At 59.6% G+C, this 13,538-nt stretch overlaps 1 protein-coding gene across 7 annotated transcripts in view; it reads left to right on the top strand.

Moving 5' to 3' along the window:
• The window catches only part of ACTN4 (actinin alpha 4), a 72,729-nt gene that overhangs the window by 41,964 nt on the left and 17,227 nt on the right, over positions 1–13,538 (top strand). For 3 of the 7 annotated variants that reach the window (XM_022585731.3, XM_089902885.1, XM_022585728.3), the window contains exons 2-8: positions 2,125–2,239; positions 2,423–2,542; positions 5,668–5,754; positions 6,740–6,827; positions 8,729–8,807; positions 10,008–10,089; positions 11,914–11,999. In XM_022585731.3, coding sequence (XP_022441439.1) covers positions 2,125–2,239; positions 2,423–2,542; positions 5,668–5,754; positions 6,740–6,827; positions 8,729–8,807; positions 10,008–10,089; positions 11,914–11,999 — 657 coding nt within the window. Of the gene's footprint in view, positions 1–2,124; positions 2,543–5,667; positions 5,755–6,739; positions 6,828–8,728; positions 8,808–10,007; positions 10,090–10,841; positions 10,928–11,913; positions 12,000–13,538 lie in introns of all 7 variants that reach the window. The other 4 variants (XM_022585730.2, XM_022585732.2, XM_022585727.3 and 1 more) reach the window with 2 other exon arrangements.

Here is a 13,538-nt window from a genome sequence, read left to right as displayed (position 1 = left end):
GGAGAATGCTGTCAGAGAGATGCCAAGGGTTGAGCGCGGTGGCGGGGGCAGGCAGGGGACGGAGAAGGCACTCAGTGGAAGAGGCGGGCCAGGTGTCGAGAGAGGAGGAGATCCTGGGAAGCACGGGCTGTGCGGAGAGCTGCCGCTTATGAGCACCTGCCGTGTGCTCTACAGGCATTGCCGCTTCGAACCCTCACACTGACCGTGACCCAGGTGGTGTCTTCATCGCCAGGTTGCAGATGAAGAAGCTGACATTAGGAAGGTTGGGTAACCTGCTCACATGAGTGGTGTAGCCCTGGTCTGTCTGAATTGAGAGCTGCAGAGGGGAAGGAGCGTGGGAAGCGAGGTAGGGAAGGCGGATGCCTTGCTGAGAACCTGCTCCTGGCCAGAGCCCAAAGTAGCTCATGCTTGTGGGGAGGCAGAAGCAGAGAGAATGGTGCTGTGATAGATCTGCACGAGGAGGGGGCGTCCGAGTCAGAATCGGGGTGGGGCAAGCAGGTCAGTGGGGGCGTCCAGAGGAGCCGCACTTGGGACTGATTTTGTGGGATGGGTGGGTGCAGGCTGAGGCGAGGCGGAAGCGGGGTAAAGGTGCCCGTCGCTGAGGAGACAGCTTCACGTGGGTGTCCGTCTCCGAGGTGGAAGAACTCTTCTTCGTGTTGGCGGGAGGCGGGCGGGGTGCCCTGCCCGTTCGCAGCCCTCCCCCCGCTTCGGGTTTGGAAGGAAACCTTGTACCTGTGGTGCAGCGTATTAATCAGGCGGCTTCTTTGTCTGGGAGGGGCCTTGTGTTGAGTCTCTGAATGAGCAGGGCTGGTGACAGTTGTCAAAACACATGGTCCTTGGCCAGAGGCTCCTTGGAAGCCCCTCAGCCCCACATGGCCTCTGCCGGTACCCGGGTGCACATGGGCTCTTGCGCGTTCCTGGCTGTCGGCCCACCTCCACGCTGGGCCCTGCAGATTGACGAGGGCAGAGCGGGGGGACTCCCGTGAGAAACAGGCGTGGGGTTTTTCCCAGATCTTGCTGCAGGGGCCTGTCTCCCCAGAAGGCATCTGGGCACATGCACCTCAACTGATGTGACGTGCACCCCTGGCGCTGAAGTCTGATAACACGCCCCAGCCAGCAGGGGGCTGAGTGGTGGTTACTACTCGGGCATTCTGTGCTCTGGTTTGGGGTTTGGGCTTCTTATCGTCGGGCCTCTCCACCTGAAAAGGCCCCTTCGCCTTCCAGCACCCGCGTGCCCTGTGATCCTCCGGCAGTTCCTCCTTAGATGTGGTTGCCTAACCCTGGTGGGGGTGGGTGCCTGCCTCCCACTTGCCTTCCAGCCCCCTCTGAGATACACTGGATCTTAAGATGTGGAAGGGTGGGGCGTGGGATGTTCTCCAGGGAATAGAGGGTGTCTGGCCTCTAGGGAAACAGCATATGTAGGGGTGCCACAAGGCTCGGAGGATCTGTGCGCCCGGCCTTTGGGGGAGGTGTTGCCACTGGGCTACTGGTAGTTCGAAGAGAGACTGACTTGAGCAAACCTTGAATTTACAGGAGGCTTGTTTTCCAACTGCTTTCCTGTCCCAAGTCATCTCTGTGCCAGTGATGGGGAAATTGCTGCTCCTACCTGAGGGGAGGGGCAGGTGGAAGGGAGCCAGGGCCGTGGGGACCTGTGGTCTGCTCTGCCCGCTCAGGGGGATGGAGGGCTGGTGTGTCTGTCCAGAAGAACGTGTCCGCGGGAGCTGGACCCCTGCTTCTTGTTTCCGTGCTCAGGACCTGGTTCCGTCAGCACCTTTGCCCGATGCGTGCAGTGGACCCACTCAGGGTGTGGTGGGGCCAGCACTTGCTCTGAGGCTGGCCGACGTGGCTTCCAGTCCACGCTCTGCCACTCGTCACCTGGCTGACCAAGTGGTAGTCTGGTAACTGCCCTGAGCCTCAGTGTCCTCAGATCCACCTGCCTGGGTCGCTGTAAAGACCAGAAGCAGTGTCATTGTTGATAAAAGGTGGGGCCCAGGACCTGGCCCTGAGCAAGGGCCCAGTGGCAGCCGTGCTGTCGCAGGGTCAGGGCTGTGACCCGGCCCTTTTGCTGGAGAGCCCTGACGAACACGCCGACCCTCCAAGCCACGCTCTCCTCTGCTTCCCCAGACCTTCACAGCCTGGTGCAACTCCCACCTGAGGAAGGCCGGCACGCAGATCGAGAACATCGACGAGGACTTCCGAGACGGACTCAAGCTCATGCTCCTCCTGGAGGTCATTTCAGGTGAGGCCCCCTCCTGCGGGTGCCCACGGGATGCTACCCACCCCGCCGTCCCATTGCTGCTCAGGGAAGAGCGAGGCCTTTACCAGCTGCAGCAGCACTGCGCCGGCATGGGCCTGTTCTGGGGAGCAGCGGGGGCCCTGAAGCTCCTCTCCCTCCCTCTCTTTCTCGGTGTTTGGCCCTCAGGGGAGCGGTTACCTAAGCCGGAGCGGGGCAAGATGAGAGTGCACAAAATCAACAATGTGAACAAGGCACTGGACTTCATCGCCAGCAAAGGAGTCAAGCTGGTCTCCATTGGGGCGGAAGGTGAGCTCAGATGGGGCCCGACCTCTGCCTTGGGAACAGAAGTTGTGTTGGTGACAGAGAGAGCACTTGGGGGTGCCTAAAGCCCAGATACACCAAGCAGCGACCACAGTGACTGCCCTTGATGTGATGCTGGGCCCACAGACCTCCCTCCCTTCCCCCAAAGGATAATCCAGCCCAAGACCAGGAAATCCAGCTCACCCGGTCATGAGGGGCACAGGGGGAGGAATGGCTTTGACTTGGACCCGGGACACCCTCACTCGCCCTCCTGGTGCCGGGCCTGAGGGACACAGACCAACACGTGACACGGCATCTCTCTGAGCCAGCAGCACCTTCGCCCTTAGGCCCTGTCTGGTGTCTGCAGGCAGGAGGGCTCAGAGTAGGGGAGGGCGCTTGAGGCCCGGTGTCAGGGCTCTGGGGCAGGGAGTGTAAGCCCAAAGGTCAGTGAGCAGACTTTGCTGGCTGCACAGCTTGGGAGAGTGTGGCCTCTTGACAGAATACCCGGGATCCTCTGCGCCCCGTGCGGGTACCTGGAACTGTGACCCTTGTCTCCGAGCCCTCCCTAGAGCAGCAGCGTGCCCTCCCTCCAGTGCAGGCTCTTGTCTCACAGACGCCTTTGGAGACCAGGCGAGGCCTGACAGAGCCCAGAAGCTCCCCATCAGCCTGGCCTCCCAGTTCTGGTCATTAATCAGAGCAGGGTTTCCTACACCCCCATATCCATGTTGTCCCAGCTTTTAGAAAAACAAAGAAAACTAATTGCCGCTAATGACAGGGCTCCGAGAATTTGGCCAAGACTCCAGGCCAGAATGCACATCCCGCGTTCCAAGGCTCTGCCCCAACCCGGGACCTCTCCAGGGAGGGCTGCCAAGCCTCGTATGCCACGGTTGAGGTGGTTGGTGTTTGCTTAAAAAAAAAAAAATCAAAACCCTGAACTCAATCCGACCCTGAGATTTTCTGTTCTTGCATGGATCTTTCCTCCTGGCTCCCCTCCAGCCTTCTGCTTCTCACAGCTGCATTTATTTTGCTCAGATGCTAGCCTGTAAATACAGAAGGGGTTAGAGGAGAGACCCGTGGCAGTCATCAGTTTTCATCTGGAGAAAAACTCAGTCTAAAAATGTTTTCCGTTCATGCCCAAGCTGCTTCACTCCCAATCCCCGTGGCCGTCGGGCCTCTGGAGGACAGCCGACTGGAGCCGTTCTGAGGGCTTTGGGATACCTGAGCACCCCAGTCCCCACCCGCCCCCAGCTCCCTGTCCCTCCACACCATCTAGGCAGTTGCAGGAACATGGCTTCCTCGTGGGGGTTGTGAGAGGGGTTGGAAGTCGGAGGCACAGCTGCAGGTCCAAGAAGCAGCTGGTGGATGTGTCATGAGAGCGGCCATCTTCCTCCCCTCACAGGGACTCTCTGAGTCCTCCATGACCAGCTTGCTCATGGCAGCGGCTGGGTATGGGCGCTGCGGCCTCCTCTCCAGCTTGTGTCCGTCCCCGGCTTTGGGGTGCCTGGCCCTCGGGAGGAACGCAGCGTAGACTTCCTGAATGAATCACCGCCCTCACCCCACGCTGGGAAGGCTCGGCCTCGTTTCCGGCCGTGGTGGTTCTTAGCCCTGGGAGAGAGCTGGACAGACGTGTCCTTCCCCTGCTTCCAGGCGGCCAGCTACGCATATCTCCTCTCCTGAAACCCTCAAGCCGAGAGCTGCCCTCGGCCGTCAGCCCATGGCTTCGCTGTGGGGAGCCTCTCCAGTGGCTAAAAGAGCACCCACCCTTTCCTAGCGAGCATGTCCTCGGGGAAGGCTGGGCCCCACCCTCTGGGGGACCATCATGCCTCCTTCCCAGATCAAGCCCACCTAGAGTTTTCTGTTCTCGAGGCCGGTGAGCAAGCTCTCTTGAAGTGTCCCCTCCATTCTCCGCATCCTCTCTCCTGCATCCGGTGTGTGAGAGGCGTGGGGGTGGCAGGCCTGAGAGGACCGCCAAAGGCGCATTGGGCCCATGGGCCCCAGGAAGAGGCCGCTTGCATGCACCTCCCTCACCTGGCTGCAGACACACGGTGCCTGGGCGTTGCAGAAGTGGTTTTTCTCTTAAGTTGCTGAAGCTGAAGAACTTGTGGTCCAAACCCTTCTCTTTCACTCCCAGAAGTTTGGGAGAGAGGCTGGTTTTCGGTTAGTTAAAAAAGCACGCACTTATCAGCTGGACCTTGTGCTACCCACTCTCCCCTTCCTGCAGCACCGTGTCTTTCTCAAGGGCCGGGTCCAGGTGCTGGGGGTGCAGAGGTGATCATGAAGGCAGACAGTGAACAAGTAGACAAACCAGCACATATCAGTGTGTGAGGGGAAGAGCAGGGTGCTGGGGAGAGAGGCACCGGGACGGTCAGGGAAGCCATTCTGGGGAGGTGACATATAAGCAGAGCCTTACAGGCTGGGAAGGACCGGCCATGTGAGGAAAGGGTCGAAGCGTGCGCTTTGTGGCGGGCCAGAAGGTGTGAGATCCTTAAAACAAGAGAGAGCTGGCTTGTTGAGAGGACGGAGCTGGAGAATGCTGAGGAGGGAGGTGGGAGTCACGCAGGACAGGCCTTGTAAGCCAGACTCCAGAACACAAAGCAGGCGACCGACACAAATCCAGTGCACCTGTTCCAGTGACCACCGTGCCTGCTGCGTGGGGTGGATCGTAGTGGGGATGGAGGAGGCAGCACGTGAGGATCTGAGGGAGACGACGGTGGCTCGGACGAAGGTGGCGGCAGTGGGATTGGAAGGAAGTGGGCAGACTCTCAAGAGACATGCCCATAAGGTGTGGTGGGTCCTGGAAACGGAGGCCCAACACCTGGGACGAGGCTCAGCGGGGAGCGGTCCGTTGAGCTGGGTCAAGAGAATGAGCTGCCCAGAGAGGAAGAGGCCTGTGTGGCCGAGAATACACGGGGATGGAAGCCCGAAGGTGCCCGGCAGCAGAAGGCTTTAGGGACAGCACTTCCCGGAGTGCTCAGGGGACATCTTCTCCCAGTGAAGGTGGTGGAGGACAGGCCTAGGCAGCTCTTTCAGATGATTGGAGTTAATCTCTGGACAGGGCCGGGGGCCGCCTGGGGAGTCCCACTCTGGTTTTAACAACCTTCTTGCCCTCTGCCCCCTTTCCCCGTGTGCAGAGATTGTGGACGGCAACGCAAAGATGACCCTGGGAATGATCTGGACCATCATCCTCAGGTTCGCCATCCAGGACATCTCTGTGGAAGGTGAGAGCCAAGGACCTGCTCACGGGCAAAGAACAGCCTTTCCTCCCCACCCTGGTTCCACCCGAGTTGGGGGGACTTAGTTAGGATTTCGGGCTTTTTGTCTTCAAGCTTTGAGGCTCTTTCCTGTGTCCAGACATCACTCACATGCCCTGCCTGGGGGTGGTTAGCAGAGGTGCTGGCCCAGGCTGCAGGTGAAGGGTCCCCCCCGCAGCCGCCCATCTCAGTGGACCCTCACACCACCCTTGTCAAGTGGGCATGATTGGCCCCATTTTACAGTCAAGTAGCAAACTAGTGATAGAGTCAGGCCTGGCCTCGTTCTCCTGGGCGTCAGCACCTATGTTTCCACTCAGCCTCCCACCCTCGGACCTTGGCCTCCATGGACCTGGGGTTGGTCCAGGCCACCACAGGATGAGAAAAGCCACAGGGCCGGTGTGCAGAGGGGGCTCCCGGTGACAGGCCACAGCAGGGAGCGCATCTGTCTGGTCACTTGTAGCACTCCCAGTGTGCTGAGGACAGTCAGAGCTGTCCACGGGGAACGGACGGACCTCCTGGGGCCCTCCCTCCCCGCTTCCTCGAAGCTGCGGCCAGATCTAGAGACCCTGAGTGGGCAGGCCCAGCGCTCATGCCGCTCGTTCAGAAGAGGCCAAGGCCCGCATCAGGGGCTTGTTTGGCAGTGTGTCCTGCCAGCTAAAGGCACAGGCTTTGGGGTCAGAAACATGGCGCCGGTTCAGGCCCTCACACTGGCCTGTCACTGCCACTTCTGGGGTGACCCCAGGCAAGGGACTGCTCCTCGGGGCCTGGCGTGCTGTTAGGATCAGCAGGTGCCCACCCACGTCTGGAAGGGGCACTGCTGCTGCTCCGTCCAAGGGCCTCTCCTCCAGGTCCTGTGCGACCCTTATGCCTGAGCCGAAAGTGCAATCCACCGGGACTGGGTTCTGAGCGTTTAGTTTTGGGCCAGTGCTCACCATCCTCATGTGTTTTGCAGAGACCTCTGCCAAGGAAGGGCTCCTTCTGTGGTGCCAGAGAAAGACGGCCCCGTACAAGAACGTCAACGTGCAGAACTTCCACATCAGGTGAGCGCCGGCCAAAGCACCTGGCCCACATCATTCCCACTCTGCTTCCTGGGACCTGAGATGCGGTCCTCCCACCCTCTCTCTTTTCCTGTGGTGTTGTCATGGTCTGTGAGGTGCCAGCTCTCAGCGGCCCCTCCCCCTGCCACTGGCCCCCGTGAGCCCCTGGGAAGGTCCCTGCATCCCCTGGGGGAGGCAGCAGTCACCTCGCCGTCCCAGGCTAAAGGCATTAAGGCCCAGCACTCTGGCAGGCCCTCTAGAATCTTCTTTTTCCCCAAGCAAGGTAACTCAGAAGCAACAACAAAGCTCTTCCTTTGTTTTGACCTGTCAAGAGGGACCTGCCGTCCTTACGGTCGCTAGTGAATGTAGTGTTGGGGAAAAGGTACTGTGTCCACTAGAGGAACAAGACTCGGCCTGCACGAGCCTGTTCTTCCTCGGTTGAGGGCGGGAAGTGAGTGTGTCCATGAGGTGAGTGTGGTCAGTGCCACACGAGATCTGGGAGCGTGGCGTGGCATGGCCCGGGGGTGAGGATTGCAGGCTTTGGGGGCGGCCCCGAGGTCAGGTCTGGCGTGACTCTGTGACCTCACCTCTCTGAGCCTCTGGTGCTCTCCTCGGGCGGACGGACCAGGGAGAGGGCACACACAGGAATGAAGAACGGGGCTTCATGGGATCCACAGAGGTCCTGCTGTCCTCAGGCTTCCTGGAGCCCTGGCACTGGACGTTGGGGACCATTGTGCTCTGCCATTAAGAGCATTTGGTCCCTCCCTTGAGCTCCTCTGTGTGTTTCCTTCCTTTTCCTGCCACCAGCTGGCTGGTCCTCTGTGCATTTCTTTTTCTTTTTTCGGGCTGCATTGGGTCCTAGTTGCCACACGTGGGATCTTTCCTTGTGGAGCGTGGGCTCAGTAGCTGTGGCCTGCGGGCTCAGTTGCTCTGAGGCATGTGGGATCTTAGTTCCCCGACCAGGGATCGAACCCGCGTCCCCTGCATTGGAAGGCGGATTCTTAACCACTGTGCCACCAGGGAAGTTCCTGTGCATTTCTTACTCGTTTATTTATTCAATCACTAAATGTCTATGGAATGCCTACTCCATGCCAAGAGTGGGAATACAGCAGCACCAAAATAAAGTCCCCACGCTTGGAAGGTAACACCGCAGCAGGGGGACCAGTAGTTCACAAAGGCGTGAAGAAACCAACAGCGTAATTTCAGGTAGTGAGAGGAGTCATAGAAAGACGACAAAGTAGGATAAGGTGATAGAAAGTAACCGGAAGAGTACCACAGTCGGGGGCGGGGGGGGGGGTGTCTTTCTGAGGAGGTGTCATTAACCTTGACCCATGAAAGAGCCAGTGTGACTAGTATGGACTGTGACCGGCTGTCACTTTCCTCTGAACAGAGCCCCTCGTGTCAAGCCACATCCCGGCATTTAGCCAGCCCACGGGTCAGGTCAGCTAAGGTGCAGAGGGCCTGCAGTGGCCTGCCCGGCTCAGTGGGGCCTTGCAGGGACAGCGCTCAGCAGGTCACAGCTACCCTGGTAACGAGCACTCAAAGCACGGGTCAGGCCAAAGCCTCACATATTTACTCATTTCATCCTCACAACAGCCCAATGAAGTGTAGGTACTGTATTATCCCCATTTTACGGATGTGGCAGCTGAGGTAGCAGGAGATTATGGGACTTGCCCAAGGTCACACTGACAGCGAGTGGAAGGGCTGGGATTTCCCCCAGATGGTCTGGCTCCAGCAGCCAGGTTCACGGCCAGCCAGCCACACCGTCTGCCTACAGTGCCAGGCACATACTCTAAACCACCTCACTGAGTGGGAGTTAATCATTCCTGTGGGTGCCCACAGCCTGCAGCCCTCCCATGACGGTGGGGGGGCTCCACTCATAACCTTGGCCTTTCCATCCCCAGCTGGAAGGACGGTCTTGCTTTCAATGCCCTGATCCACCGGCACAGACCAGAGCTGATTGAGTATGACAAGCTGAGAAAGGTACGTGTCTCCTGCTCCCCTCAGTGGCCCACAGACACCCTGAGTCTGACCCTGGCTCCGGGCCACCGCCCCCAAGCCCATCTGTTGCTGGCATCCAAAGCTGGACTCTGTGCTCAGATGGGCAGACTGGGAGGGCCTTGTGCCAGCTGTCAGCAGACCCCAGGCTCAGTGGCTGATCTCGCCTCCTTTGCTCCCCTTGGGGACTGCCCTTCTCCCTCCTTGGTCATCGCAGCTACCTGGGGTTATTGTAGGGCCTGGCCGGCCATGCTTAATAGCCGCCCTTCCTTAACCCTCTAGATTCTGGAAGCATTTGGGGAGGGGTAAAGAATTCTAAACCATCACCGCCGGCAGCCCTGTCCCGTGCGGGGTCCTGTTGTATTTTGCCTGTACAGAGCATGTAAGACCCAGGCTCTGCCCTCTAGGAGCTGCCAGCCTCGCGGGGAAGACAGGACAGTTGCGTCCAGAGCAAACTAGCCGTACAGGGCCCTGTGCATGTGCTCAGGCTGCGTGGGAGTGGAGAGGGGATGGGGCCGGACAAATGCTCCAGAGGAAGGAAGGCACACCTGAGCTGGCCCGGTGGGGGCAGGGCCTCTGGGGAGGAGGCAGCTGAGGGCCAGAGAGCGGGCATCCCAGGTTGGGGAGGCACAGGCCTGCACTTAGCCCGTTCAGTCCACAGTGAGTAATCGTATTGGGCTCTAGGTGGAAAGCCTAGGTGAAGGCATGTGAGGGAGGGTCAGGGTGAAGTGCCTTTCATCCTGTAAGCAGCGGGGCAGTTAGAGTAGGGAGGTTAGAACGTGGATGCACTCCATTCCCTCCCTACCCCACCCCCCACACCCAGTGCTCTCTCAGGTCTGGACCACAGTGTGGGTTTCAGGGCAGGGGTCTTAATCTGGGGTCTGGGGATGGATGGAAATTCTAAGAAAAGAGCACGCCTGCATTGTCTCTGGAGAAACGGTCCACAGTTTGCCCCACAAAGATTTCCAGAGGCATTCCTTTGGGTAGGAATTGACTTTACCCGGGTATCGCCCCTCCCCCCACTGATCCCTGCAGCAGCACAGGTGGCTGAGAACTGCCTGAAGGACCCTTTCCAGTCCTAGCCCTTCCCAAGATCCCTCCCTTTCGGGCCAGCCCTTGTTCCTTCTGCTTGTGCATCCTGCCCCTGACCAAGTTTCTCCTCCTTCCCTCACCTCCCTCCCCCAGGACGACCCTGTCACCAACCTGAACAATGCCTTTGAAGTGGCTGAGAAATACCTAGACATCCCCAAGATGTTGGATGCAGAGGGTAAGTACATCCCTTTTGTTCAGTCAGCACCCTGTTTTGTGGGCATGTCTTGCGGTAGCCTCAGGGAGCTGGCGGAGCCAGCCAGAACGCCTGAATGAATCAGCGTGAACTGGGGACAGTGGTGTCACCCAGGGAGCCAGAGCAGGAGCAGCCTGAGCAGCCAGGGGTGCAGGTGGTGGGGAAGAGGTCCTTGAAGAGGATCAGCTCTCAGGGGCTGCCTCTTGGGCTGGGCCCAGGTGCCCTGCCTTCCTGACTGATCCCACCCCTCCCTCCGGAGGGGCGAGGGAGGTCGCCAGGAGGGTTGACTCCTGCAAATAACCAAGGCCTCTGCCTTCCCTGCCTGCCACAGCCTCGGAGTCTGGAGCCCACCAAAGTGGAGTGTTTTTTCCTTTTCCGGCTTTGCTCCTTTTCCCAGCCATGTACCACCCCCAGCCAGGACCCATGCCTCTGGCCTCTGGTGGCCTTTGGGGTTGACCGTCTAGCAGCCCCTTGAGGCCACTCTCAGAGAGAGGAAGTGGCCTCGTTTTAATCCATTTCCCACAGGCTTGGCCTTTCCAGTGACCATGGGGAATGGAGGGGCCAAGGGTGTGGCCAAGCCAAGCCCACTGGAGTCGCCAAGGGCCGTGGAATCAGCTCTGAGGGTCCTTCTCCCAGGATGGCTGTGGCCTTGGGAGCCTATGGATCCAGTGGGTGACCGCCCCAGCCCCACCCGCCCCTGCTTGGGCAGTTTAACCCTTGTTGTTCACTTGCAGACATCGTGAACACGGCCCGGCCCGACGAGAAGGCCATAATGACCTATGTGTCCAGCTTCTACCATGCCTTTTCAGGAGCGCAGAAGGTACCGGGCAGGGCCAGGCAGGCCCACCTCGCTGCCACTGCCCAATGCCGCTGCTGCCTCTCGCCTCCCATACTCACCTCATTTCTCTTGCAGACGGCAGCGGTCTCTCTCCGACTGGAAGCCACCCCCTGACTCCTTGGCACCTCCGCCCATTTAGTCTTTGCCCACACTGTCTATCGAGGACCTGACCTGTGCCAGGCTCTGTTCCAGGCACTTAGGATACAGTCAGTGACTGAGTCAGGCATGGTCCCTGCTCTCATGGAGCTTACATTCTAGTGGGCAAGGCAGACAACAGGCATGTCCACAGATAGAGTAATTTCATGTGATAAGTGCAGTCGAGAGCATGGGACAGGATGGTGGGATGGGGAAGCGTGGGGGCTGCTTCGCTGGGGCTGTCAGGGGAGGCAAGATGAGCAGGAGCTGCCTGGTGAAGATCTGTAGGAAAAGTGTTCCAGGTAGAGGGGGGAGCAAGTGCAAAGGCCCTGAGGTGTAAATAAGCATGGCTTTTTCAAGGAATGGCTGGAGAAGAGTAGGAGAGGGGAGGAAAATGAGGTCGGAAAACGTGACGGGCCCAGGCCATGTAGGACCGTTGTAGCCTGGGGTCCGGAGTTTGGGTTTTATTCTGGGGACTCAGGAGACCGCTAGGGGTTTATGCTAAGGTGGTAGGTGGTCACACCGGACATGATCTTACTTACGTTTCCAGGAAGATCAAATAACACCTGATCCTTCCAGCCCTAAACAAGGCTTCCTTGCTAGTGTTTCACAAACTCAGGCCTGGTTCGAAAAGGAATCCATCTTATTCGGACCCTCCCCCTTCCCCTCTACAAAACCTCGGCAAGACATGCCCACCCAGGCCGGAGCCAGGGTCTGGCTTCCAGTCCAGAGCAAGCACTATTCCTCCCGCATGAACCTCGGGCCTCGGCCGGCCTTCCTGCATCTTTCACTCTCTCCTGCCTCTCTCTCTTTCTTTCTCTCTCTCTGCACAGATATTGTAGGCACTCTGAGGCCAGATGAGAAAGCCATCATGACTTACGTGTCCTGCTTCTACCACGCTTTCTCGGGGGCTCAAAAGGTGAGCTGGGGCGGGAGCACCCTCACTGCTGTGGCTGGAGACTCGCCCTTGCCACCCCTCCACCCCCACATCCCCCTGCCCGGGCTGCGGCCTGAGGACCGACCCAGTCTGGCAGGTTCCTGTGACTGTGGGCCTCCATTGCCACCACTGAGCCGGTGCTGGCCCAGTGTCGAGACACCACAGGTAGTCTCTCTGTGAATACAGCCCACTCTGTGAGATGGGTGGTGGCAGCCTGGTTTCTCAGACAAGGCAGTTGAATCCCAGTGTCACCTTAGATGGCAGAGCGCAGCTTGGGCCTGTGCTGCTGTGCTCGGCCGCCCCGCCCTTTCCGTGATCCGTGCCGGCCACCTGCCTGCTGCGCTGGCTGTGCCTCTGCCCGGAGCATTGGCTTTGCTGCCCCTCTCTGCAGCTCTGTCCCCTCCCAAAGGCCCCAGGAAAGGCTCTGGGCCTGCTCCTGCTGACCCAGATCGTCAGGCCGCTGTCCCCAGCAGCCCTGCGGACACAGGTAGGGCCGTCAGAAGTGTCTGCTCCCAGGAGCGGCCCTCCCCGAGCCTGGCTGACCTCACGTGTCCCCCGCTGCGCCTGTCAGGAGCCCTCTGCTTCCACAGGACGGTGCCCAGCTGCCCCCACGTGGAGGCCTGGCCGGCTCTGTCCCCTCCACTTGCCTCCTGGGTGTCTGGTCTTGGCCAGCAGTGTATTCCCAGCAGCTTGATTTTGTGTCACAGTTGGCAGTTGGGCAGGGAGGAGAACAAGAAGAAATGAGCTCTCATTTATTGAGCACTTACTGCATGCAAGGGACTGCTCCGAGGACTCCATGTGCACAGGCTCTAAGAGTCCCCTGCACACCCACCCCCGGGAGGGGTGGGTGCCGTTATCCCCATTTACAAGAGGAGGACACTGAAGTCACGGGGCGGGGACTTTGCTGCCTCCTTCAGAGCCTCAAGGCCAGTGGGGGCCTTCCTACGGGCCATCTGCTTGGGCCGCCTCTCAGCAGTGTGACCTCGGATAAGTCCCTTCACCTCCGTTCTCCCACGTGGAAAGCATGGAGCAGGCTAGTGCCCGTCTCAGGGCTGTCCTGAGGATGAAGTGAGCTCATGCGGGTGAAGAGCTCAGGACGGTGCCTGGCCCCTTAAGCGCCCCGCCCGCGGCCCGGCAGTCAGAGTGGCCCGCCTCTGCCCACCGTGCCACTTCCCGTGCCACCTCCCCAGCAGGTGGTCGGAGCTCGTGTTCGGAGTGTTCTGTGGGGGGGCACAGGCAGGGAGAGTGGAGGGGACCCCTCACCCTAGCAGGAAGGCTGGGTGGGGGTGGGCGGTGATAGATTCCTCGCCACAAACCCCAACTAACAGCACGTTTGTGTTGGCCTCACCCCTCCACGGGCCCCAAGCCAGCCTCGCTGCCCACCACACTGCCCTCGAGGGAGTGTCTTCCCTCTGCCCAAACTGCCCCCTCATGCTTAGAGCTGAGCTCTGGTGTGGGGGACCGGAGGCCTTGAGGCATCTGTGGGAGGGGACACTGGCAGGAAAGCCCAGGTCAGAGCAT

This window comes from Delphinapterus leucas, chromosome 20 (genome assembly GCF_059928025.1).
Source record: "Delphinapterus leucas isolate spDelLeu-1000000601 "Yukka" chromosome 20, BTC_Dleu_Yukka2, whole genome shotgun sequence".
Taxonomy (NCBI): Eukaryota; Metazoa; Chordata; class Mammalia; order Artiodactyla; family Monodontidae; genus Delphinapterus; species Delphinapterus leucas.
This window is presented reverse-complemented; position numbering and strand designations above follow the sequence as displayed.